At 34.6% G+C, this 24,223-nt stretch overlaps 1 protein-coding gene across 2 annotated transcripts in view; it reads right to left on the bottom strand.

The window, feature by feature from the left end:
- The window catches only part of MED13L (mediator complex subunit 13L), a 302,281-nt gene that overhangs the window by 252,676 nt on the left and 25,382 nt on the right, over positions 1-24,223 (bottom strand). For both annotated transcript variants that reach the window (XM_041728660.1, XM_041728661.1), the window contains exon 2: positions 15,482-15,719. In XM_041728660.1, coding sequence (XP_041584594.1) covers positions 15,482-15,719 — 238 coding nt within the window. The remainder of the gene's footprint in view (positions 1-15,481; positions 15,720-24,223) is intronic.

The raw sequence follows: 24,223 nt of genomic DNA, 5'->3' as shown, positions 1-24,223 counted from the left end.
CAGTGTTCTAGTAGTATGACAAACTACTTAGGGGGCAAACTTAAGATAGATTAATATTACAATATATAAAAATGAAGAAATAAATTTATTTCAGAAGAAAATAAAGATTTCCCTATCCATTTCATTCATTCTATGTATCTCTAAGTGATCTTTGGGACTTCTTTACAAAGAGGTATATAAAGATTGACTCATATTTTTTTTTTTATGTTCCTAATGTAACCTCAATTAAAATCCCCAGATAACCACCAAACCAAACTTCCAGAAGCACTCATCTATTGCATACATATTAACTTAAATTTTTGTAATTTAAAATTTACACCATTTCCAGGCAAAAATACTTCTTGGGAGTAAAATGTTCTTTTTCAAGAAATGTTCAACCTTTTTTAATGCCTAAAGACCTAATTCCAGAAAGTTCTTATTCAATTAACTGGAGTTGCCAAACAGCTTTTGTGTGTAATAGCAAAATTATCTGTAACCCTACCTACCTAGACTAAAACTATATTGTATAGCTTATTTTACCTTCTAGTGCTATTATAAACTAATAAATCTTTTCACAAAATTCATTACCAAAAATCACAAAAACATTGAAAAAATCTCCATGAAATAATCTGAAATATGGTTCCAATGAACATTCACTTCACTCAAATGCTCTGTTCCCCTACTCAGAGATTTCTAAGAGAAGGCTGGGAACTCATCATTTATACAGCTTACTCCCAGCTTTCCCACTTCTTTGAGCAGGCCATCTAAATACATAAGTAGGCCTAAAAAGAGCCCATAACCAACCAAAGGTTTTTTGTGTTGATATACGTAGATAGGCAGAGGTTATTTATAGTCCATACACTTGAAAATTAACCAAATAAGCGACCAGGTAAAGCTGGAGACATATTACCCAACCTTGGGAAAACTGAAAAGCTGGAAAAACTCTGTAGATCCACTATTTAAATAAAGCATCCCAACTAATAGACTATTGAACTAAAAAGCCAGTGATTAGTCTGCAGTCCCTCTAGTGTTCAACTAGTTAAATTAACAGTCTCAATATGGCAAAGGCTGATATTTCATAACTGCTAAATCTGTTCTACATACTATATGAAAATGAATTTAATAAACGCAAAACAAGGTGCAAAAATGAAATCAGCAGAATCTGAAATTTTTCCTTGTAAATCATTCAAGTTGAGATTCAGAAAGAATAAATTCAAAACTACTTTCAACTCCAAGACTGATCATCAAGCACCCAGCATGATGCCTAACACATACCAAATGAACTATAAATATTTGATTATTGTCTGGTTCCCATTTTCAACATATAACTATTTCAAGCTATCATTTATTCCCTGTTTATTAGTACTATAAAATTAGGCACAATTTAAGCATAAATAAAAACTATTCTGCAATTAAAAAAAAACAAATGTAGAACAGGAAATGGGCTTATTATGGCAAGCAACGTGAATGGGAGTAGTAATCCTTGTTAATCCAATATTCTTAATAATTCTGTATATGTAATAATCAATAAAAAGTCCAAAACACTCTGGTCCATTGATAATTAACACATACCATATACTCACTATAATTTTCAAGGATTAGACCACAATCCTACAAAATAACAAGCGACATAATTGTAATTTTTTATTCTAAAATCCCTTTAGGAGCAAAGGCATACATATTATCAACCATCCTTGTGCAACCAAAGCCAGAAAATGATCAGTTACAAGACACTACTTTTTTAAAAATCAAATGCCTATATATGATTTAATTAATATTGACAATGCCAGGTGAAAAAGAATTCAATTTTTTTCCACAGGTAGAAATTATGACCAAAACTTAATTGTAAAATAAATTCATGAAGATTTAAATAGTTTGACAGTGAGGTTTATTAAAGAAAAAGTATGACTATGAAATGCATCTACACAGCATTTAAATATATGAGCTTTTCATATTCACTTCATGCTGTATCATAAAATAAAGCTATAATTCCCATATGAGAGATGAGAATAAAAGATGAGCAAATTTAAATGAACTATCTATAATGACATGTATTACAGGAGGAGGCATGGTATAAACATTCAATCTTATTTTTAGCTAATTTATCATTCTTATGGTCTCTACCTCTCAAAGGTAGACTATAAAGAAAGAGTAGTAAAATTCTTCCTGACCTCTGTTCCATTTTGGATATGTGAGTGAGGGTGAATAGGCAGGCCCTCCTATCCACAATCCATGACCTATACTTCCACTGAATGCCAACTAAAGTCACAAATGGAAAAAGAGAATGATAGATGGTTCCTGACAGAAAGTGTGATTCACTACTGATGGAAAGACTCTTCAAGCATCCTCTGGGAGACATGGCTACATTCCATGTGTTGTCAAATGGAAGTTTCAACCAATACAGGAAATTTAAGCTACTGCAGGTATATGTGTGTATTTGCAAGTATCTTTGGAGGAGATAGATCGATTTTGTTTATAGTCCTAGAAAAATGCCATTTAAAATTACAGAACTTGTCAAGTACTAACTTGCTATCTTAGAGTATTTGATGAAATCAAAAGGCTATATTTAAACAGTAGAAAAGATATATACTAACACTAAAAAGTGTGTATTAAGGATCTCATTGAAAGTGGTTGCTCAAATCATTTTATGTCTCATTTTACCATGTAGTCTATAGTCATGATATCGTAAAAAGTTAGCAATTAATTCAGGATTTTAGGATGAGAGAAAGAAAGCTCAATGAAAGTTTTCTGTCAACTGGATTCTATAAGCAAAGCAGGCAGTTCCCAGAGAGAGCCTCAGCAAAGCAATGTTATCTAATCTTTTCTATGTAGCAAATATCAACTCTAGTGTTGAGCTAGCAATTTATAACATATGTAGGACACCCAAGGTCATTCAAGCCATGTATTTATAAGTTAACAGGGCTTCTCACACATAAATACCATTAAGCACTTTTACCCAATACATAGTATTCTCCCATAGCCTCTGTTCTACAAGACAATTAGAACACAAGCTTTTTGCCAACTCCCCAAACTACTTGCTATCTATGACACTAATGGAAATAATTTATGGAAAATTATGCAATTTTTTTTGAGATTTTAGTTATTCATGAGAAACAGAAAGAGAGAGGCAGAGACAAAGGCAAAGGGAGAAGCAAGTTCCCTGTGTGAGCCCAATGCAGGACTTGATCCCAGGACTCTGGGATCACAACCTGAGCCAAAGACAGACGCTCAACCACTGAACACTCAGGTGCTCCTCAATTATTTTTTTTTCTCTTTTTTTTTTTTTTCCTTTCTAAAGATCCATTTTTATCCATTTATGATAGACACAGAGAGCGAGAGAGAGGCAGAGGGAGAAGCAGGCTCCATGCCAGGAGCCCAACGCAGGACTCGATCTCGGGACTCCAGGATCGCGCCCTGGGCCAAAGGCAGGCGCGAAACCGCTGAGCCACCCAGGGATCCCCTCCTCAATTATTTTTAATAAAAATTTTAAAACTAAACTGTAGGCTATAAAAAATAAGCAACTGCAAAAAAGGAAGAAAACTATCACTGTCATTGAAATATACAGTTAAAAAGAAACTAATGCATCAAAAAAAATGTTTCAAATGCAATCATATGTGTTCTTTAAAACAGTCTTCCAAACAACAGCTTGTTTTCCTCTGTGATCCAAAATAGGACTTCAGATAATCTTTATACAAACTTCCACTGCATTCATTCATTTACTCATTAATTTCTTCACAAATACAGGCCAGGAATTATGCTGGTCCTGGAACTACAATGGTAAGCAACAGTCAGATGCAGGTCCTGCCTGCCATGCAGCCTACAGAGAGCCTTCCCTCTAGCCCTATTCAAAAACTCAAAAAAAACCAACTACCTATGAAGTCCAAACTCCTTGCCCTAGGATTTAAGCTCCATCACTATCAAGCATAAAAACACCATTTTCAATCAACTTCTCATCTTTAACTCTTCTCAAACAGATATCTCAAACTTTCCTACTCAATATTCTTACAATTCTATATACATGAAGTGTGTTTGCCCTAACATAGCCATATGTCCAAACACCAAAAGTCTACCCCATTCTTTAAGGATCAGCTCAAGAATCAACTCTTCCTCTAGGCCCTGCTTCCTGTATAACTGAAAAAATATTGTGTGGTCCCTCTTAGGACAACTGTACTAATATTCTATGTACAAATGTTATTTCCCCTATTTGTCAGCTTCTAAAAAACAGAGCATGTTTCTGTATTTTGCACAGCATCTAACAGAATGCAGGCTCAATAAAAATCTGTTGAATAAATACATGGTGCTAACTGTAAATTTAAAGATTAGTAATAACACTTTATGTTTATAAAGCTCAAAGAATGATTTTAAAATATCCTCTCATATATTGTTTTATCATTGTTACATAATACTATAAATTAGAATGTGTGGGCGACTGAGCTGAATTAGTAGTGGCTTCAGGACATCCCATGAAAATGCTTTTGCCCCCTGAGGATCTTCTAGCTCACTGCCTCAACCATACTGGGAATCAAACTGCCATCTTATGCATATCTGGACTAATCACTGATAATACTATGGTTAAGTCATTTAACCTTTTTTTTTTTTTATAAAATGGTGTGCTTACTGAGGATGGGTTGGGGTGGGGGTGGGGGATGTACACTGAAATGTGTTTGAGGGCTCTGGATAACTGAGTTCTGGTTAATGAAGCCTTTGCTTTAGCAATGGGGTAATTGTCCCAGCCATGTCTGCTATTCAAATCAAGAGCCCCTCTTTGTTATACTCCTCATGAAACCAGTAAATGGCATGATCTTTCCATAATAGAGTCACTGTCAACAAATGTTATTTCTCCCCTAAATAATCAGAGTTGTATATAGGTTTTCCAAGGATGTCAAGGCAGGCATCCATTCCATTATTAGGCAATTTTTAAAGTAAGTTAAAAATATAGTACCTGAAACTGACCTGAGGGTATCTAAATCTTTCTAATTTAGTCTAAATATATTTCAATGTAAATAACATGCCCTCTTATAAAGAGCAAACATTAAAATTGCTTATTTTAAGTAAGTCCACGATTACCTGTGAAAAAAATAGAACAATCTCAATGAAGAAACTTCATTTTGACAAGGTTCTTTCTTATCACTTCCTGATTCAGGGAGTCATTCCACAGATACTTGTAGATTTCCTAATGGCATCAAAAGTAAGCCTTCAAGATTAGCAAGAAGTTTTACCTCCCCCAAGGGTAGCAAAGCCGTAAGTAAAAGTATTTTTTTAATGGAAGATATTTTGCATCTGATACTATATTAAATAGGAAGACGAAGTTTCTAATAACAGATTTGTGAGTGCTCTAACCTTCACTTTACCATTGTATACATGTAATCTTTTTCAAAACAAAGATACCTTGTCTTCATCCAATTTTTATCTTATTATTTTTTAATCAAGGCAGTTCTGCTGCATGATTAACTACAAACTGCAGGATATTTATTCTACCACAATACCCTGGCAACCAGCTGATATTCAGTTACACCAAGAAAAAAAAAAAAAAGAAGAAGAAGAAGAACTAATTGTATGATCATGTGGATGTTGTAGAAGCCCTTTAGTTCAATCCTAGATGGGCCTCAAGAGGATAATGCTTATTCTGTTGAACTCACTGCCAAATCACAATATGAAAGAACCAGTATCAAAACAAGACCCAATTATACAAAGAGTGTATTTTATCAATGTCGGGTTTATAAGAAATAGGTATGTGACCCAGTACTTGTAGAAAATTGTTCAAAAATATTTACACAGATGGAGCTTAAAAGGAAATTATCGAACACTTGCTAGCCATAATGATATTCAATGAGTGTCTCTTCAGGTAGTATCAGGACAGCATCAGTCACAAATACTCAGAGCAACAGATTCTAATTTCATAATTCTTTATACTTATAACAGATTTCCAAGCTGTTGGGAACTTTTGGGATAGGGGAGCAGCATATTTATGGATTATTTCTACCATTACAATATTTTTTTAAAAGAAAAAAAATCTTAGCTCCAGTGTACTCATGGCTGAGTAAATCTATACCAAGTTCCAGCTGCCATTTGCTCAAACATCATAAAACAAAACAGAAACCATTTGTAGATAAATACTTTTTCAAACAATTATTCATGAATGGTAAGCACAGACACCTATAAGTTGGCTTAGTCTACCATACTTTAAACAGGACCAGAAACCATGTAACTTAACTAAATGGCAGCCTCACCAACCACCTCTTGCTTCCCCTAATAACTAACCTATTCTTTTACTGTAGATTTCTGATTTTTCAAAATACATACCTATAAGAGTTCTATAAAAAAAAGGAGGGGAAAGACGTCTTAATGGCAACAGATAACATAATTGTAGCTTTTCAGTTACTTCAATAAGATATTTTATAACAGCAAATGCTAATCTCATAATAAAGTCTAAATATTCAAATGGTATATATGCACATCAAGTTTTAATGACTATCAAACTATTCTTATTTTCCCTTTATCTGTAGTGTATGCTCAGTTAAGAACACCTACACTAAATGTTTATGAGCTGACATTACTGGAACCCAACATTTGCCAAGTTTCACAGAAAATATTTAAAAATAAAAAAAGTCCTCTGTCTAGTATTATGCAAGCCAGCATTCTTTCTGTAAGTACAGGAAATAGATCTGACTTGAGATAAACAAAACTGAAATAGTTATGTGGATCTTATTTTAAATGGTTTGGGAGGGGCCCCTGGGTGGCTTAGTAGTTGAGATCGGCCTTTGGCTCAGGGCATGATCCTGTGGTCCTGGGATCGAATCCTACATCAGACTCACCACAGGAAGCCTGCTTCTCCCTCTGCTTATGTCTCTGCCTCTCTCTGTTTCTCATGAATAAATAAATAAAATCCTTAAAAAAAATAAAATCCTATTAAAAAATGATAAATAAATGGTTTGGGAAATTTGATTGACTCATTTTATATGGCACAATCAACACAGTTTCATGTTGCAATACAGTTTTGCAACCAAGTAACAGTTTTTATTTTAAAAGATACAAAATATGAGTCTGCGTTACATTATAACTAAGGATATGATGGAGTCACAGGCTTTTTCTAAGCTTCAGCTTCCCTCTGCCTATGCTAATTCAACAGCATAAATGGAAAAGGATATTCTCGGAGTCCTCTAGGTGATGACCTAGGAGATCCATTCTCACCTTCTTCCTTCCTTAGAAGCCCGATTTCACTGGAGGGACTTTCTACTTCATCTCCTATATAAAATACTGTAAACTTTAAAACTGACGTGATGCTTCCTGAATGTCAGCAATGAAATTGCTTGTAAATTCATGTCAGTCATGAATTTGCTTGTAAATTCTGCAGCAAAAGGTGGTGTTCTCTGAATATATAATTTTATATCTCTACTTCATTCAAGTTTAATGTTCAAATATGTAATTTTTTCTGAAATTAATTAGGCTATTAAATTCTACCAGGAGTTAAACTTTTTCTCCAATTTGCCACATTTATATTCTTATGTCAACCTCCCTAAAAAAAGAGATAAACAAAGAAATTGTAGGGACCCTGGGTGGCTCAGTGGTTGAGCAGCTGCCTTTGGCTCAGGTTGTGATCTCAATTCAGGGATTGAGTTCCACACATCAGCCTTCCTGCGAGGAGCCAGTTTCTCCCTCTATGTCTCTGCCTCTCTGTCTTTCATGAATAAATAAATAAAATCTTTAAAAAAAAGAAGAAACAACTGTATTACAAGGCAAAGAAATCTTTATACCACTTTAATGTACAAGAACCTCTTCTGAATGTTTAAGTTTTCTATTAAAAAACAAGATTTTGAAATAAAATGTATACAAAGGAGGTGGGTATCAAACAAGCTATCCTTAAAATTACTAAATACTTTTGTATCGGTCACAATATATTCATCACTAAAATTACTTACAAATAAAGGGAGTAAAAAACTAATACACCAAATAATAGTTTCTCTAACTTCAGGTTAATTTTCAATCCTACTTGTTCCAGTGGTGACTTTAATCCCTCATTAGCAGAGGTTTTACTCAGGTTTACTTTATACAAGTAGGGGACTTCTTTTCAATACAAAAATATTGGACTGCAATGCCTTTACTTACCAAAACATAAACCCCCCCCCCAAAAAAAAACAACTGATTAAACTTTACCCTGAAGAAGCAATCTTTAAATCATAATTTTTTACCAACTGTTTAATTTTCATATCATTAGAACATAAGCCCTTTACATGCTATTTTACCACAATCTCAGTATAAATGTCTCATTTTTCATAGAAAAAGCTAATTACACGGTTCAGCAAGTTGCCTGTGGTAACACATCGATTTTATTTACATTCCACAGTTAGACTTTAGCTTGTTCTCTCAATTGCAAGCACGTCTAGCTTAATAATTCTGTCTAATCCATTAGATCTTTTTCTATTTTTCATATAAAAGAATTCCGAATTGTACCATAACTTTACAATACAAATGTATTGCTTACAAAACTACTAATAAGTATTCCACTTTCTCTTTTAAGGATATAACTTATGATTTTCTATTAAATCTATTACTTCAGTTAAATATGCTCTGGAATCATCTGGATAATCATCAATGAAAACTATTACTATTTTATGCTTTAGCAAACCAATTCTTTTAAAACTACACCTGAGGAAACAGAACACGCTGTAACTATTTTAAAAGTCAGAAATTTTGTATCAAGACTTAAATAATTTAGATCCAGTGAAAACCAGTAGTACTTAGTTCATAAACTATTTAGAACTAGCTACCATTTTCCACTGAGTATGAGGAGTTTTCCCTAAAAGTGTTTGTTCTCATGAAATACAAATGTACTCTTCTATTACTATATACATAAAAACAAATATGAAAATACTATATATCCATAACAAATATAAAATAACAAGTATGAAACACAGTAATGTGACATTAATCTCAAGAATTACCATATGCCATATAATAAAATCGCCATATAAATGTTGATAGGTAAAATACTACAAATCTAGAATGCTGAAGAAAAATTCACCTGCTTTCAAAACCAGCAGAATCTTATACTTGAAAAATAAACCCAAACAATAAATCCAAAAAAAATTACTTTCCAATTTAATCAGAGATTAATTTCAATGAATCATAAACTGACCACCAATAATGAAAATATATATATGTAAAATTAACCAGGGGAGAAAAGTCAAGAAATCAGATAATCTCTTTAGAAGAAATTTTGAAACTGAACAGCATTTTACTTAGAAATAATTTCATTCCTGTCAATTTTACATGTAAAAGTATCACTACTTTCACAAAAAGCAATTTTTTTCAATTGAGGATAAAGCCATTCACAATGTTGACTGAAATCATTTCCTTTCATTTTGTCAAAGAGAACCATAAATCAAAATCCAAGTGAAAAGTCACAGACTGAAAGATATAGTAGTATATTCCTATATACTTAATTATGATTCGAGAAAATTCAGGGTCAACACTTTTCTTTTTAATGTGTTCAGCTTAAGGCTATTAATTTTCAGTTTGACTTTACTGTCATATCTGACTTGATTAGATCGCCTGTGCTTTTCTTCCTTCTTCTCTCCTCTACCCCCTACCTACCTTTCCTGTTACTCAAGAATTTTGTCTTCATTTGATCTCTATTGTTTTTAAATAGCTGAAAAGTTAGATTCTTCCTCAAGCCAGAGTGAAAAGTGGGCTAGGGAAAAGAATAGTCACTGTCTTGGGGCACCTGGGTGGCTCAGTCAGTTAAGCATTTGCCTTCAAGCTCAGGTAATGATCCTAGAATCCAGGAATCGAGCCCCACCTTGGACTTCCTACTTAGCAGTGAGTCGGCTTCTCCTTCTCCCCCCACTTTCACCCCCCACCATCATGCTGATGCTCTCTCTCAAATGAATTTAAAAATCTTTTTTAAAAAAATAATATTCACCCTCTCAAAGTTTTGCCCCAAATTTACCTAAAAATTACAAAAAAGAAAAGTGTATCTTTACACAGGGAAAATCTGGTGGTCACTACCTTAAACCAAAGTAATCAAACTTAGTAGTATCAATATTGGGGCAAACTGACATGATGTGCCTCTGATAAGATGCCACAGACGTACATATCACCTACTCAATTATCTTGCCAAAAATGTTTAACCTGAATCTAATCATGAGGAAACAAATTCAGAATATGAAAAATTTGACAGGACAACAAATTATATCAGTATCATTGAAAAATGTCCTACATTGTCACAGATGTTACATGATAAAGTATTTAGGGGTAAAGATTCATGAAGTCTAGAAATTACCTTCAAATGGTTTAACCAGAAAAAAAGTTAAGTGTATGTATAACTGTAAAAAATTTTTGAAATAAAAAAGAAGGGGAAATTCGGTTCTACCTTGGAAACAGCTAAACAAAGTTTATATCAATCCCATCATTTCAGATTGTACATTTTAATCTATATATACAGATTACAATACTAGCAACTGGCTCTCCACTCTCTTCTCCTCAGCCTTCTTCCATCCTTACAAAATGCCCACTTCTTTATCCAGAGGCTTGTAATCAGTTCGACTGTTTAAATAACAGTAATAGAGTATCTTAATTATCTTACACTGGTCACTATTAGAAAACCAGATCCCTTTTTCCTAGCTCTCTAATATCTAATGCTGTTTTTGCAATTGCCCATACCTCCTGGCATAGGTGGCAGTACTCTGAAAAATAAAAAAGCAATACTTATGACTACAAATGCAACAATGAAGGGTATTAACTGCCAATCCGCCACTACAATGACAGTAAAGGCAATTCCTAAGGCTTCCAGTACAATATTGGGGCAATCATTTTTTAGAGGTAGACAGATGTATCCCTATTACAATTTACATATGTCTATTTGTAATAGCCAAAAGCAGAAGGGATAGTACAGATAAATATTAAAACTATAGACAAATTATAGATAAATTTTAAAATTATAGATAAATTATAAATTTTAAAATTAAAAATATAGACAACGCATATTTACAGCTAGGTTTCTTTATAAAACATATACAAAATAAAATGGATATTTAATGCCTTACTTTTAATTAGGTTTCAATCTCCTCACAATATCAAGTTAAAGTTTTAAGTGTATTCATTAGAAGTTAACCTTCTAAAAAAAAAAGAAGTTAACCTTCTGAGAGTACAATGCTATGCTGTTAGAACTATATAAGATGGGCTTCATTCATTCATTCATTCATTCAACAAGCATCACTAAGCACATACTAGGCTATATGTAATACTTGTCCTTCTGGGCCAGGGGCTTCTAAGGTTTTGGATCAAGCCATCTTCAGTTCCTAGAAGTCTGTACTTGACCATTTTGGGGCTTTAAGACAGCATGCCTTTCCCACCACTGACTATAAGTGATAAAATGGCCAGAAGATTCTGTTTGTAAAATAATTTTGTTTGGTAGATGAGGAAAAGCCAGTTTAGTGTATTATGTTAATCTCTAAAATTCAAATTGAAAATGTGCAAAAGAATTTAGTCAAGCAAAAAGAGCAAATGTATAATAAAATTGGCAAGACTATTAAGCTCAGTACGTAATCATCGCTATTTTTTAATTTAACTATATCTGTACCTTAAATAGAATGTCTAAGTTCCTAGCTCCATTTAGAATAAAATGATTTATTTTAATATTACTGCCTTCCTGTTCATGTTCATCTTGTATATTATCTTCCTAATTATGTTTCTTTCCTGATCAGAAACCTATGACAATTCCTCAAAAATCAAATTCAGTGCAAATTCCTCATCCTTACGTCAGCGCACTCATTATGGCCCACCTTCCCAGTCTTTCAGTCTCTCCTGACTATTTCACTAACAGCCTAAGCTCCAGACAAACCTGTTCTTCACACTATTTGTTCACTGCCAACAGGTCCTTTGTACAGGCTAATTCCTGACAAGGACAAGAAACTATTCTCTGTGCTGTTCTAAGAACTTTAACCTTTGTTATCCTTATACCAAGTTTACAGTGAGGAAAGTGAGGCAAGGATAAGTTACTTGATCAACGATACACAGCCAGCAAGCAACTAAGCAGGGATTCAAACCCATCCATGCTCTGAACTACTATGCCAGACAAGATAAATAGCAATTCTCCGACACGGGCCCAAATATGTTTATCCATGTGATGTGGATAGCCTATAAATGTATTTTAGTGTTCAATTTTATAGATACTTTAAGTATTTAAACAAAAAAATCTAGTAATTTAAAACTAAACTGTGGGTCTAACCTGCAGGATTATTCTCTATGAGGATACTTTACATATTAAATCAAAGACGGTTGCTCTGGTATTGTATTGCACTGTGAGGTTTCTTAGTAGAATGCTATTTTGGGTACATCGTAAAGACAAAGGGAACTACCAAATAACATAATTAAAAAGCATTTTAAGAAATAGCAAGATGTTCCCACAAAAAAATGTTACAATAATGGTATCTTCATGCTTAATGTTTACAGGGCTCTGTTAAAATTTATTTTACCTAAAATGAAATGACTCTTACTTAAAGACCAAAACAGATTCCAAGATACCCTCAATTTGTATAACTACCAATTAAAAGACTTCCTTTGTATCTTTTTCTCGTGATCACTCTACCTGTCATACATATTCTCCCTCACTTGAAATAAAGTTGTCCTTACGCCATTCATTTTTCTAAATAAGTTCAAGTACTTTCTAATATTAAGTTGAACCACATAAAATTACCCTTTTCAACCACTCTTACTAAGTGATGGATACTTCACACGCTTTGATCCAGTAACATTCCCCAATCTGACATATCAAAAAGAATAGACATATTTAACAAAGTTATGACTGTTCCATCACTGGAATAGTTTCCTGGTAGCACACAAGAGAACAACAAACAGCTTACACTGTTTTCAGACTCAATAGGAAAGAAATTAAAAATAAAAAATAATCATTCTCATGAGAAAACATTCACAATATATTAAGTGAAAATGACTGCTGCAAAACAGTATGATACCAACTCCACTTACACATAAAAATACCAAATATTAAAATTCTGTTTCAGACTTCAGGATTTTTATTCTCTTCATTTGGCAGTTCTGTTTTTCTACTTTTCTCATTAAAATGTAGTGTTTCTGTGATTTGTAAAAACAGTTCAGAAAAAAGTCACTCTTTCCTTATTCTTTACCAAAAGGATACTTAATATATCAATGAAATATATGTACAATCTAAAGCAACTATAAAAATTTTATAGCCTACATCTTTTTGTTGACTCGATAACACAGTCCATGAGAAGTAACACAGTAACTTAATAAATTATTTCTAGGGATCCCTGGGTGCCGCAGCTGTTTGGCGCCTGTCTTTGGCCCAGGGCGCGATCCTGGAGACCCGGGATCGAATCCCACACGTCGGGCTCCCAGTGCATGGAGCCTGCTTCTCCCTCTGCCTGTGTCTCTGCCTCTCTCTCTCTCTCTCTCTCTCTGTGACTATCATAAATAAATAAAAATTTTTAAAATAATAAAATAATAAGATAAATTATTTCTAATAACATTGATCATTTTCTTTGTTGGTATGGACAAATAACTTTACCCCCCACACCAGGTAAATAAGTCTAATTAATAGTTGGGCTTGGTTTCATCATTATTATAAAGTGGTAATTTATGCTGCTAAAAAATAAAGACCAGACCAAAAAGTTAAGACATAAGGTATCAATATGGGGTAGAGAAATGGAAGATTAAGAATCAGAAATAATCTGGGACACCTAGGTGGCTCAGCAGTTGAGTGACTGCCTCCTGGGGTTCTGGGATCGAGTCCCGCATTGGGCTCCCTGTGTGGAGCCTGCCTCTCCCTCTGCCTAAGTCTCTGCCTCTCTCCTTCTGTCTCTCTCATGAATAAATAAATAAAATCTTAAAAAAAAAAAAAAAAGAATCAGAAATAATCTTAAAAAATAAACAATGAACAAACAAATATGCTATATTCCCTCTTCTACATGGGAAAAAACTTTAGAACAAAATATATGTTTTGATACTTAAATGGACAAATACAAATGTTATAATTATCTTCTGGGGTTATCTTATTTTTAAAATCCTGATAAATGGAATCCAGATGTGGTTAAATTCATTTTACCTCAATTTACTACTAACCTACATGAAATAAGCTTTGCTAATAAATATATATGTTCTGAGATTCTGCTGACTAACCAGCTAAGGAAGCAGTCTTACCCAGACTGGGTTCTTATATTTATAAACCAAGTACTCTACAAACTATGGGGGGAACGTTTGCTTTGAACAGACAAATAGACCATAAGGTAAACAGCTCAATTAGTCCACTGTGGTTTACTGCCCTCTGGCTGTTGTGGCAAGGGATATCACAGATATAAAATGGCTGCAAAGGAAAGCTAGGAAGGTATCAAGCAAAAGTTGAAAGGAAATCCTTTAGGCATTTTCACACACCTTAGAACAGACCCTCAAATATGAAAGTTAGTTTTCCTCCTTCCTTTAAAAAAAATATTAAATATATCAACTAACAAAACATTTCAAACACTATCTGAACTTTTTCAGCCACAAACTAACAAAATATAGAGTAGTTTGGACATAATAAAAGTTGGCTCTAGGAGACAGATATCAAAGAGTTAATGCACCACCCTAATTAAAGATTGTAATTAATTTTGATTTAGAAAAATTCTTAGCATACTAGATGGAAAGAAGTGAAAAATTCTGACCAGACATCCAAAGAATATTCATAAAATTTCCTCTTGTTATAAATCTGTAGTAAATATAAAAAGTAGCTTAGAATTATGAAATCTTACATTAATTCAAAGTTTCCAGATATCAGATGTAATCTGTAGTTAAAAATTAGGTAACACTGGAGCAAGTATCTCCTGGAATCACCTAATTATATAAAAAACAGGAACAAAACAGAGGAAAACTTGCCATATCAAAATTAGACCAGATTCTTTATATTAATCTTTCTTCAAAATACTATCCAATGTCATCTCATAATTTTGTCCAATAACGCTTACACAAATTTTGTTATCACTTTATAATTTTCCACCAGAGTTCAGCTGGTAATGAACCAGAACAGCCACAGTTCAAGAAAAAACAATTCTGCTCATTTCATTGACTTGCTTATTACTCACAATGCACTATCATTTTAAAACAGTAGATCTTGCCTTATTTCCACCCCAAAACACCCAGGAGGCACAGTATTTCCTTTAGTAACAGTGGTTCACAGATTCTGGTTCCTAGCATGACTGGAAAAGAACAAGACAAAAAAAAAAAAAAAAAAAAAGAACAAGACAATTTGGGGGGGAAAATATGGGAGTAGAAAGAAGAGAGTAAGAGTGAGGATGTTCCTTTTGAGACAGCCATTGAACACCTGGATTTTTCTCAGCAAGTCTTAATAAATTCTTTTTGAAATTTACTATTATTTATATATATATATATTACAAATTAATATAAATATATATATATATATATATATATATATATATATATATATATATATATGACGCTAACAGTTTTTAAGAAAAAACAAAACACTTACCCTGCAGTTCATGATGTATTACACCCACTAGGTTGGGTTCATCACCCCACCAGAATATCCATAATTCTTTGCAATCTGGTTTGACATCTCGACGCCATACACACAGCAAGTTGGCTTGCAGACAGCGGATGAAACTTAACAGGATTGGATCATCTTGGGCTGGGGCTGAAATTATGGGTCCACAGTCCCCGTGCCCTCCAAAATTGTACCTACGCCATTTGATTCCCGTGAGTTCAGCCTGGAAAAAAACAAGAAAATTACAATGGTTTTGATATTTCTTCTTACAGAACACAAAAAACAAGCTTCCATACAGATAAGCAAATTTGCAATATTTACATTACTGCACATAAGATTTCTCTCAGTGAAAAATATTTGTCAATCTTCCTTGATTTTTTTTAAAAGATTTTATTTATTTATTCATGAGAGACACAGAGAGGGGACGGGGGGGGGGGGGGGGGGGGGGGGGGGGCGGCAGAGACACAGGCAGAGGGAAAAGCAGGCTCCATGTAGGGAGCCGGACATGGGACTCGATCCCAGGTCTCCAGGATCAGGCTCTGGGCCGAAGGCAGCCCTAAACCACTGAGCCACCCAGGCTGCCCTCTTCCTTGATTTTTAAAGGGAGAAAAAACTCATTTCTTTCTATTAAGATTACTACATAGCTCTTTATATTAAATACCAAATTACTACAGATGATTATTTCCAGTTGAACTATTTTTACCAAAAATTTACTATCAAGTCCATCATATAAAACTATTTGCTGTTCATCCTTATTTGATTCATAAATTATATTTAGAAATCAGGTTAAGAGTTTAAAAAATAAGTTTGTAAAAGTGAAAGAACTTCTTTCAAAGGATCTCAATTTCTTCCCATGCAGAAGCTACAATCTGAATCTTCTTTAATCAGGAAAGTGGTGAGCACACAGCTTCATAGTGTTTCATTATTAACACCAAAGCAAGCTACTAATGAAACTGACACAAGTTATCAGCAATTTCTGCATGTTCTTTAGCATGTTACACACAGAAAAGCTTTGCTTCTAGAACAATTCCTTAATGTAGTTTTGTCTTGTTTTCTAAACACATTTTAAGGCATAGATACTAGAGACACCTGGGTGGCTCAGCGGTTGAGCAACTGCCTTTGGCCCAGGGCGTGATCCTGGAGTCCCGGGATTGAGTCCCACATCAGGCTCCCCGCATGGAGCCTGCTTCTCCCTCTGCCTATGTCTCTGCCTATGTGTCTCTCATGAACAAATAAATATAATCTTTAAAAATAAAAAAAATAAAATAAAACAAAGACACTAAACCAGCTGAGAGCAGAACCTGGATCTTCATTCTATTACCTACGTTTATATTTTAAATTTTCTTAAATCTTAAGAGGTCTAAGGAACTAAAATTCAAAGGTGTTTCAACACAAAAGATGAATTCCTTATTTAAATAGCTATAAACTACAACTATGTATTCAAAAGTGACAATAAAATGGATTCATAACATAATTCTGGATGAAACAGTCCATGTGTCCCCTGGCACTGGATCCTTACTCATCTTCCCCTCCCCATCCCACCCAAGTCAATTTCTGTCAATAGTTGTTTAAATAACTGCCAACTTAATAGTATGGCATGACCCTGTACTAATATGCAGCCCTTTCTCAGCTTAAAGGAAACCATTATCATCTATTTCATCCCAAGTATAACCTGGGGCCAGCCTTCAGGTTTGAACACCAGCTCCATATTTACTAACTATAAGTAGCAAGTACTTAGTAAGTTACCTTAACTTTTGTCCCTCTGTCACCTCACCACGAAAATGAGAATAACAGTATTTACAGAGTTGATTAAACAAGTACGTATTTAAAATACTTATAATGACGCCTGGCACATGGCAAAAAATATAAGTGATACTGCTATCATTACTAGTAATGATAGTACATTTCTCTTTGTTCATACCCCTTTTGCATTTTTCTACCACACAAGTTCCTTTATTTCTTTAAACAAAAGTAATGTATATGTATGTCTGTGTTTTAAACAGAAAACCTACCTTCAATTTTTAAATAAATGTCAAAGAAACAAACTAAATAAAAAGACTAAAAGGGGGCAGTTGAAATCAGAAAGGTAGAAGACTAATAACTTTGAAAGATATGAAAGATACCAATAAATATAAATTACTAATATTTACATTAACTATATTTGAAAGGTTAGAAAATTATGATCTATCAGAAATTTAAACATCAGATGAGCCAGTCCCCAAGAAATCTATGCACAGCAATTTACTCACTAGAATACTTTTACCTGTAACATCCAGGATGGTTCAGCAAACAAAATATTTGGCTTTGATTCAGAAGAATGGTTTCCTAATCCTAGCACTAACTTCCTATCAGTGCTTCCCTGGTCTCAGTTTTGATAAAGGGAAGCCATGGCCATCTGCTCTATATTCTTTATGGAGTTGTTCTAGCAAGTGACAGAATTCAGAAGGGACATAACAAGCCTACAAACTTAATCACTTCATAACTAATTCAGTTGGAAAAACTGGAAAATGTCCAATTATTTTAAAGCAATTTAGTTCCTTTACCTTAAAGCTAAAATTAAATATCATTATACCAGTCTTCACTGGAAAATTAACAATGAAACACCATTTAAGCCTAACAGAGATAACTAAGCATAAAGTGAATGTTCAAAGACTTCGCTTTAAACTTCGAATTATTGTTTGATAAGACCAAAGACAACGTAGTGATACCGAAATACTGTCCAAAAAAAAAAGAAATCCCTATATTGGACGTATATTCACTTAGACTAATATATGTCCTCATATACCATGATCATGTTCATAGTTAAGAAGCAATTCCACACAAACTTCTTTTTTTCCCAAAGATTTTATTTATTTATTCATGAGAGACACAGGGAGAGGCAGAGACATAGGCAGAGGGAGAAGCAGGCTCCCTGCAGGGAGCCCAATGTGGGACTCGATCCCAGGACCCCAGGATCGCAACCTGGGCCAAAGACTGACACTCAACCACTGAGCCACCCAGGTGTCCCTCCACACAAACTTCTATGGACCAATTTCTGACAAAAGCATAGATCTTCCAAGACTTAAAATTCTTTAATTTCAAAATTATGAAGAAACTCTTTAAAGTATTTCTAGATGCAAGTTATCCCAAAATGCAGTTATTTCTCACTGCCAAAGACAATCCATAATTATATTTAAGTTTAAAATAACACTTAAATATAAAATCAGTTTTTAAAATATAAAATCAGGGGCACCTGAGTGGCTTGGTCAGTTAAGTGTCTGCCTTTGGCTCAGGTCATGATCCCAGGGCCCTGGGATGGAGCCCCATGTGGGGCTGTCTGCTCAGCAGGGAGTCTGCTTCTCCCTCTCTGCCTGCCTGCTCTGCCTACTTGTGCGCACACACGGTCTTTCTGTCAAATAAACAAAATCTAAAAAGAAATAAAATATAAACTCAAAAGGATGAAATTAAAATATACAAGGAATAAATCCAGCATGCACATATACATAGTAACAATCATATATAGAGAGATAGATATATGTAGTAACAACCACAACCATCACCTATTTACAAACAGTATGTAATTTCTAACATTAAACAATATACCAAGATCTTCACATATAATTTCTAATCTTCATAGACAGCTAAAGAAATTAGGACGCAGAAAGGTTAAATAATTCTCCCCTACCTACAAAGGCAGCAAATGGCAGATCCCAAATATAACTGGATTAAAAGCATAACTGCATTTAAAGCATAAATTCCTTCCCACTCTGCCATGCTGCTTCATAAGGCTAATGGTAAAAATTAGCCCTAGAGGATTATAAAATAGTACAAAGAAACTGTCATCAACTCAATTTAGCAATGGCAAGAGCTCATGGCCATACTTTCTAATTTAAGAAAGTTCATGAATCTTTCTTTAGTCTTCCTGAGGTATTAAGAAAACTAGTACAAGAGTGCCCACACACCATCCCATGAATAGAAGAGACTTTTTAAATTTCACTCAGATAATTATATGCCTTCTTTTACATATTACCACTATAACTATAAGACTATCTACACAAGCTAATTTTTAGAGGATATGTATAACAAACCAAGAAAAAAAAACAATTCTAATAAAAGCAAGAAAGATTGCAGGATTGCAGGGAAATTTTCTCATCAATGGCTAGCATCTATTGTATAAGTAGTCAAGATCCTCAGAAAATTGAACTTAATTGGTAGAGACTCCCCTGGCCTAAAGAGAAGGCGGCTATAGCTCAGAACGGTTGGAATTTAAAAGATTACAACAGAATCAGGATAAATACACTTTCTAACAGCAGGAATGTATTTAAAGAAAATTTATACTGTTTCTTAAGGTGCTATTCTTTAAGCACAATACATAGGAAATGGGCTGATAAATTCTCCCAATGGAAGTCATTTATTTGCACTGACCCATCACAATCAGAACCCACACAACCAACAGTATATACCTGCAGTGTGGCTCCTCAGAGTTAAAACTATATTTAGTGGTTATCAAACAGAGCAAAAGTAACAGGCCTTGATATGAATGAACTCAGGGTGTAGTACCATAGAAAGAACACTGGCTGGAGGGCAGAAGATCTAGGTTCAAGTCCCACTTTTTCAACTACTTATCCTAATACCTTATGGTATTAGGAAATCTACTCCATCTCAGGAATCATAGCTTCCTGACCTGTAAAGTGATATGGCTGACCTAGATATTATAAATGAGTTCAAGTCTCCTGGCCCAGGCTAATTACATCCCACTCACAAAGGCAACTTGTAAATGAGACTGAACTCTTAATTATATGCCTTAGAATTATCAGCAGGAATAGGAGAGCTGCCAGAAGATTTGGATTTTCAAGAAATAGGTAAGCGAAAGACTTCTCAAACATGAGAACAACTACCTTAATATCAATCCTGAGAAGGATTCTAGGAAGGTGTGCAGAAAAGACGGCTGTGATCATCAGGGACTAACCTAAGGGCACTAGGAAATTCCAAATCTGCCTCACCTCACAACCTCCTGTGATAGGGTTACTATGCTAGTACAACAGGGAAATACAGCAAACATATTAAATCATCCCTCAACTTGAGTCACAGAAAGGAAAAAAGTCAGGGATAATAGAAAACTTCTGTTAAAACATAACTAATCAGCTCCAGGTAAAGACACCAGGGTAAACACACACATCTGCTTTTGCTCTGTCTTAAATCCCTCTAAAACATCAGTAAAGAAATTGTTTTGTTTTTCCCTTAAATCATAAAACCAGAATGGTAGGTACAAGAGGAGATGAGAGCACCAAGATTTTGAGGGCTAAGAAGCTGATGCCCAAGAGATAAAGAAATTTATAAAACCTAAAAAACTGAATCCTAGCTATGGAGAAAGGAGAGATAAAACCCAATTTACAGGACACCTGGGTGGCTCAATAGTTGGGCGCCTGCCTTCGCTCAAGTCATGATCTTCCCCGGATCCGGGATCGAGTCCCACATCAGGCTCCCTGGGAGGAGTGTGGTTCTCCCTCTGCCTATGTCTCTGCCTCTCCCTCTCAGTCCATGTCTCTCATGAGTAAATAAATAAATCTTTAAAAAAAAAAAAAAGCAAAAGGTCCAGATTTTGAAAACCTTAAAAGTAACTATAAGCTTAGTATTTAGAAACATTTAATAAGTAAGAATTCAGATAATCAACAAAAGGGGATGAAAATGTTTGCCTTTAGAAAAGGTAAAATAGGGACCAGGAGCAGAGGAATATTATTCATATAAGCCTTGTAGAACCATTTGCACTCTTAACTATGTAAGAATACATTTCTAATTTAAAAAAACAATTACCAAAATGTAATAATAAAATATATTTAGTGCACCAATAAGTCACTAATATTTATTAAGAATTCACTTCTGGGGATGCCTGTGTGGATCAGCAGTTAAGCATCTGCCTTCGGCTCTGGGCATGATCCTAGCATGATACTGGAGTCCGGGGATCAGGATCCAGCGCCGCACTGGGCACCCCAGAGGGAGCCTGCTTCTCCCTCTCTCTCTCTCTCTCTCTGTGTTTCTCATGAAAAATAAATAAAATCTTTTTTAAAAATCCACTTGTACCATTTTACAGATTGATTCTACAAAATTTCTAAGCTTAAGAATAATTCAGTATCCCATAAATTGTGTTGCAAAAGTCAAAAGGTTATTTGCCACATCTTAACAATATTGTGGTGCTGTTTCTTTTCTCCATTGTTAGAATACTAAAACTTCAATAAAGGGTCATCTGACCCTTGATTTTGGCTCAGGTCATGATCTTACAATTATGAGATTGAGCCCCCACATTGAGCTCCACGCTTAATATTCTCCTTTTTTTCCCCCTCCCCTCTCATCCCTCCCCCTCTCCTTCTCTAAGACAAAGCATAAACAAAAATAAAAAATCTTCAATTAAGCAAAGACATACTTCCCGTTACATGCTCCCTCTCACCTAGGTCTGCCCAATTCTTCCTACCCATACCTAAGCAGCTTGCCAAGGATTCATTTCCTCTGCAAAAGGGCTGAGGGCAACAGGACACTGTGCCTCCCATGTCACTCCCATCTAACATATTATTTCCACATTGTGAGAAATGCAACATAACTCTCCATACAATAAAGCTGTATATCAAAGATGTCCTCTAACGTGTATATTTTTGATGATTCATAATAACTTTTTTCCTAAATTGTAATTTCCTTATAGCCCTGTTTACCAATACTAACTCAAAAACATAAAGATAAAAAATGGGAAGCTGGTTTAGCAAAAGTATGAGTGAAAAAAGCTCAAAGATTTTGACATTTAAGTTTAATATAATTAAACAATGTGAAATAACTACTTTAAAGTTACTGCCGTCTTAAGCTACATTAATATAAACAGAGTATGCAGATCCTACACAACAGATCTTACATAGCAAGTCACTAATCAATATTGCTTTCAGCTCCCAGCTCCAGTTTGAGAGAATCTAGATAAACTACAACAAATTAACATATGAAGGTCAAGGTTGGTGAGGAAATGGAAACATGTCATATGGCTAGAAGGTTATATGGCTTCATGTTCAAACCTTTCAAGCAAATAAACATGGTAGCAAAAAATAAAATAAAGGCACAATTAAGCTGAATGAATTTAATATGGAGTTAACACTCTGAATAAATCTGTAAAGTCTTCATTTATATGAAAGACTCCTATGTGGAAGGTGGATTAGATTTGTTCAGCACTGACCCAAGTGATAGCAGAGAACTGATGATTAAAACAACAGTGAGAGGTTTCTCAAGAAAGGCACCCTGGCTGAGATCCCTGAGAAGCAGAAGATATGAGGTGTTAAGGAGAAGCTGTTAATACTGGATGTGGTTTCAAACATCAAAGGGTTGTCTGAACAACAGGATTTGTAAGATTCCTTTCAAACCTTAAATATGAATCTCAGACTCTTTCCTTCCAATTATAAGATTTTTTGCCCCTAATATCATTTGTATTTCAGTCAAGTAGTTCAAGGGGCTGAAAAACTATACCCCATGGGTTGGCCAACTGTTCTTATGAATAAAGCAAAACTTTATTGTAAAGTAAAACAACTTTGTCCATTTATTTACATGTTGTCTGTTGTTCTTTCCACATTACAACTAGTTAGAGCTGAGTAGCTGCAACTGAGACAATACAACCCACAAACCTGAAATAACTACTCTGATCCTAAAAAAAAAAAAAAAAAGTCCGCTGACCCCTGAACTAGGATACTAGGATAATACACACAAACAAATTTGACATTTAAAATATAAGCAGCACCATAAATGTTGTTCTACCATAAACAACTAGACAAAAAATATGAAACTACTACTTTCAAACACTGGACAAAAAAGGTAGCACAGAGCTAGGAAAACAAATGAAGTAGGCCCGCAATGGCTGAGGCATCTGGAATTTATGAGAACAGATCATCAAAAAGGCTCTATGGAAAAATAACTCCAGATATCTCATAGTTAAGATATCTCTAGTAAGAGACCTATCACTCTAACAGCTCACATTAAGCTGGGAGACAGTCTAGTTCTAAACAGTCAGGGTGAAAACACTGTTAAAACATCTTTGGCAATAGAGACCACAGAAGGGCCATGCCTCAAAAGTAAGAAACTAGGCATATGCTAGCATCAAAACTGCTCTAACCCAACCAAAATAATCAAGTCTCAAAAATATGATCATCACTATCACCATCACTTCATCTAGAAGTAACTTAATTGCCACCCAAAACAAAATTCAGCTCTTTCAGGAAATAAATCCAGACTTTCTTTTTTTTTTTTTTTTTTTTTTTTTTATTTATGATAGTCACAGAGAGAGAGAGAGAGGCAGAGACACAGGCAGAGGGAGAAGCAGGCTCCATGCACCCAGAGCCCGACGTGGGATTCAATCCCGGGCCTCCAGGATCGCGCCCTGGGCCAAAGGCAGGCGCTAAACCGCTGCGCCACCCAGGGATCCCGAAATCCAGACTTTCAACAACATAATAATCACAAATCCAACAGCCAATAAAAAAATACCAGACATTCAAAGATGTAGATAGATAGGAGAAAAACCAGTGAAAAGAAACCCAGACATGAAAGTGATGATGATATCAAAAATCATTTTACAACAGCTATTTTAAGTATGGTCAAGAATTTAAAGGAAAAACCAAACTTAAAAAATGAAAAATATAAAAGCATAAAAATTTCCAAACACAAAATTAAAAACTCACTAAATAAGTCTGACAGTAAATATTAGGCACAGTCCAAAAAAAAAAAAAA

The sequence above is a fragment of the Vulpes lagopus genome, chromosome 14, assembly GCF_018345385.1.
Source record: "Vulpes lagopus strain Blue_001 chromosome 14, ASM1834538v1, whole genome shotgun sequence".
NCBI classification, from domain to species: Eukaryota; Metazoa; Chordata; class Mammalia; order Carnivora; family Canidae; genus Vulpes; species Vulpes lagopus.
Note: the sequence above shows the minus strand (reverse complement) of the source record. Positions and strands in the feature narration are given on the sequence as shown.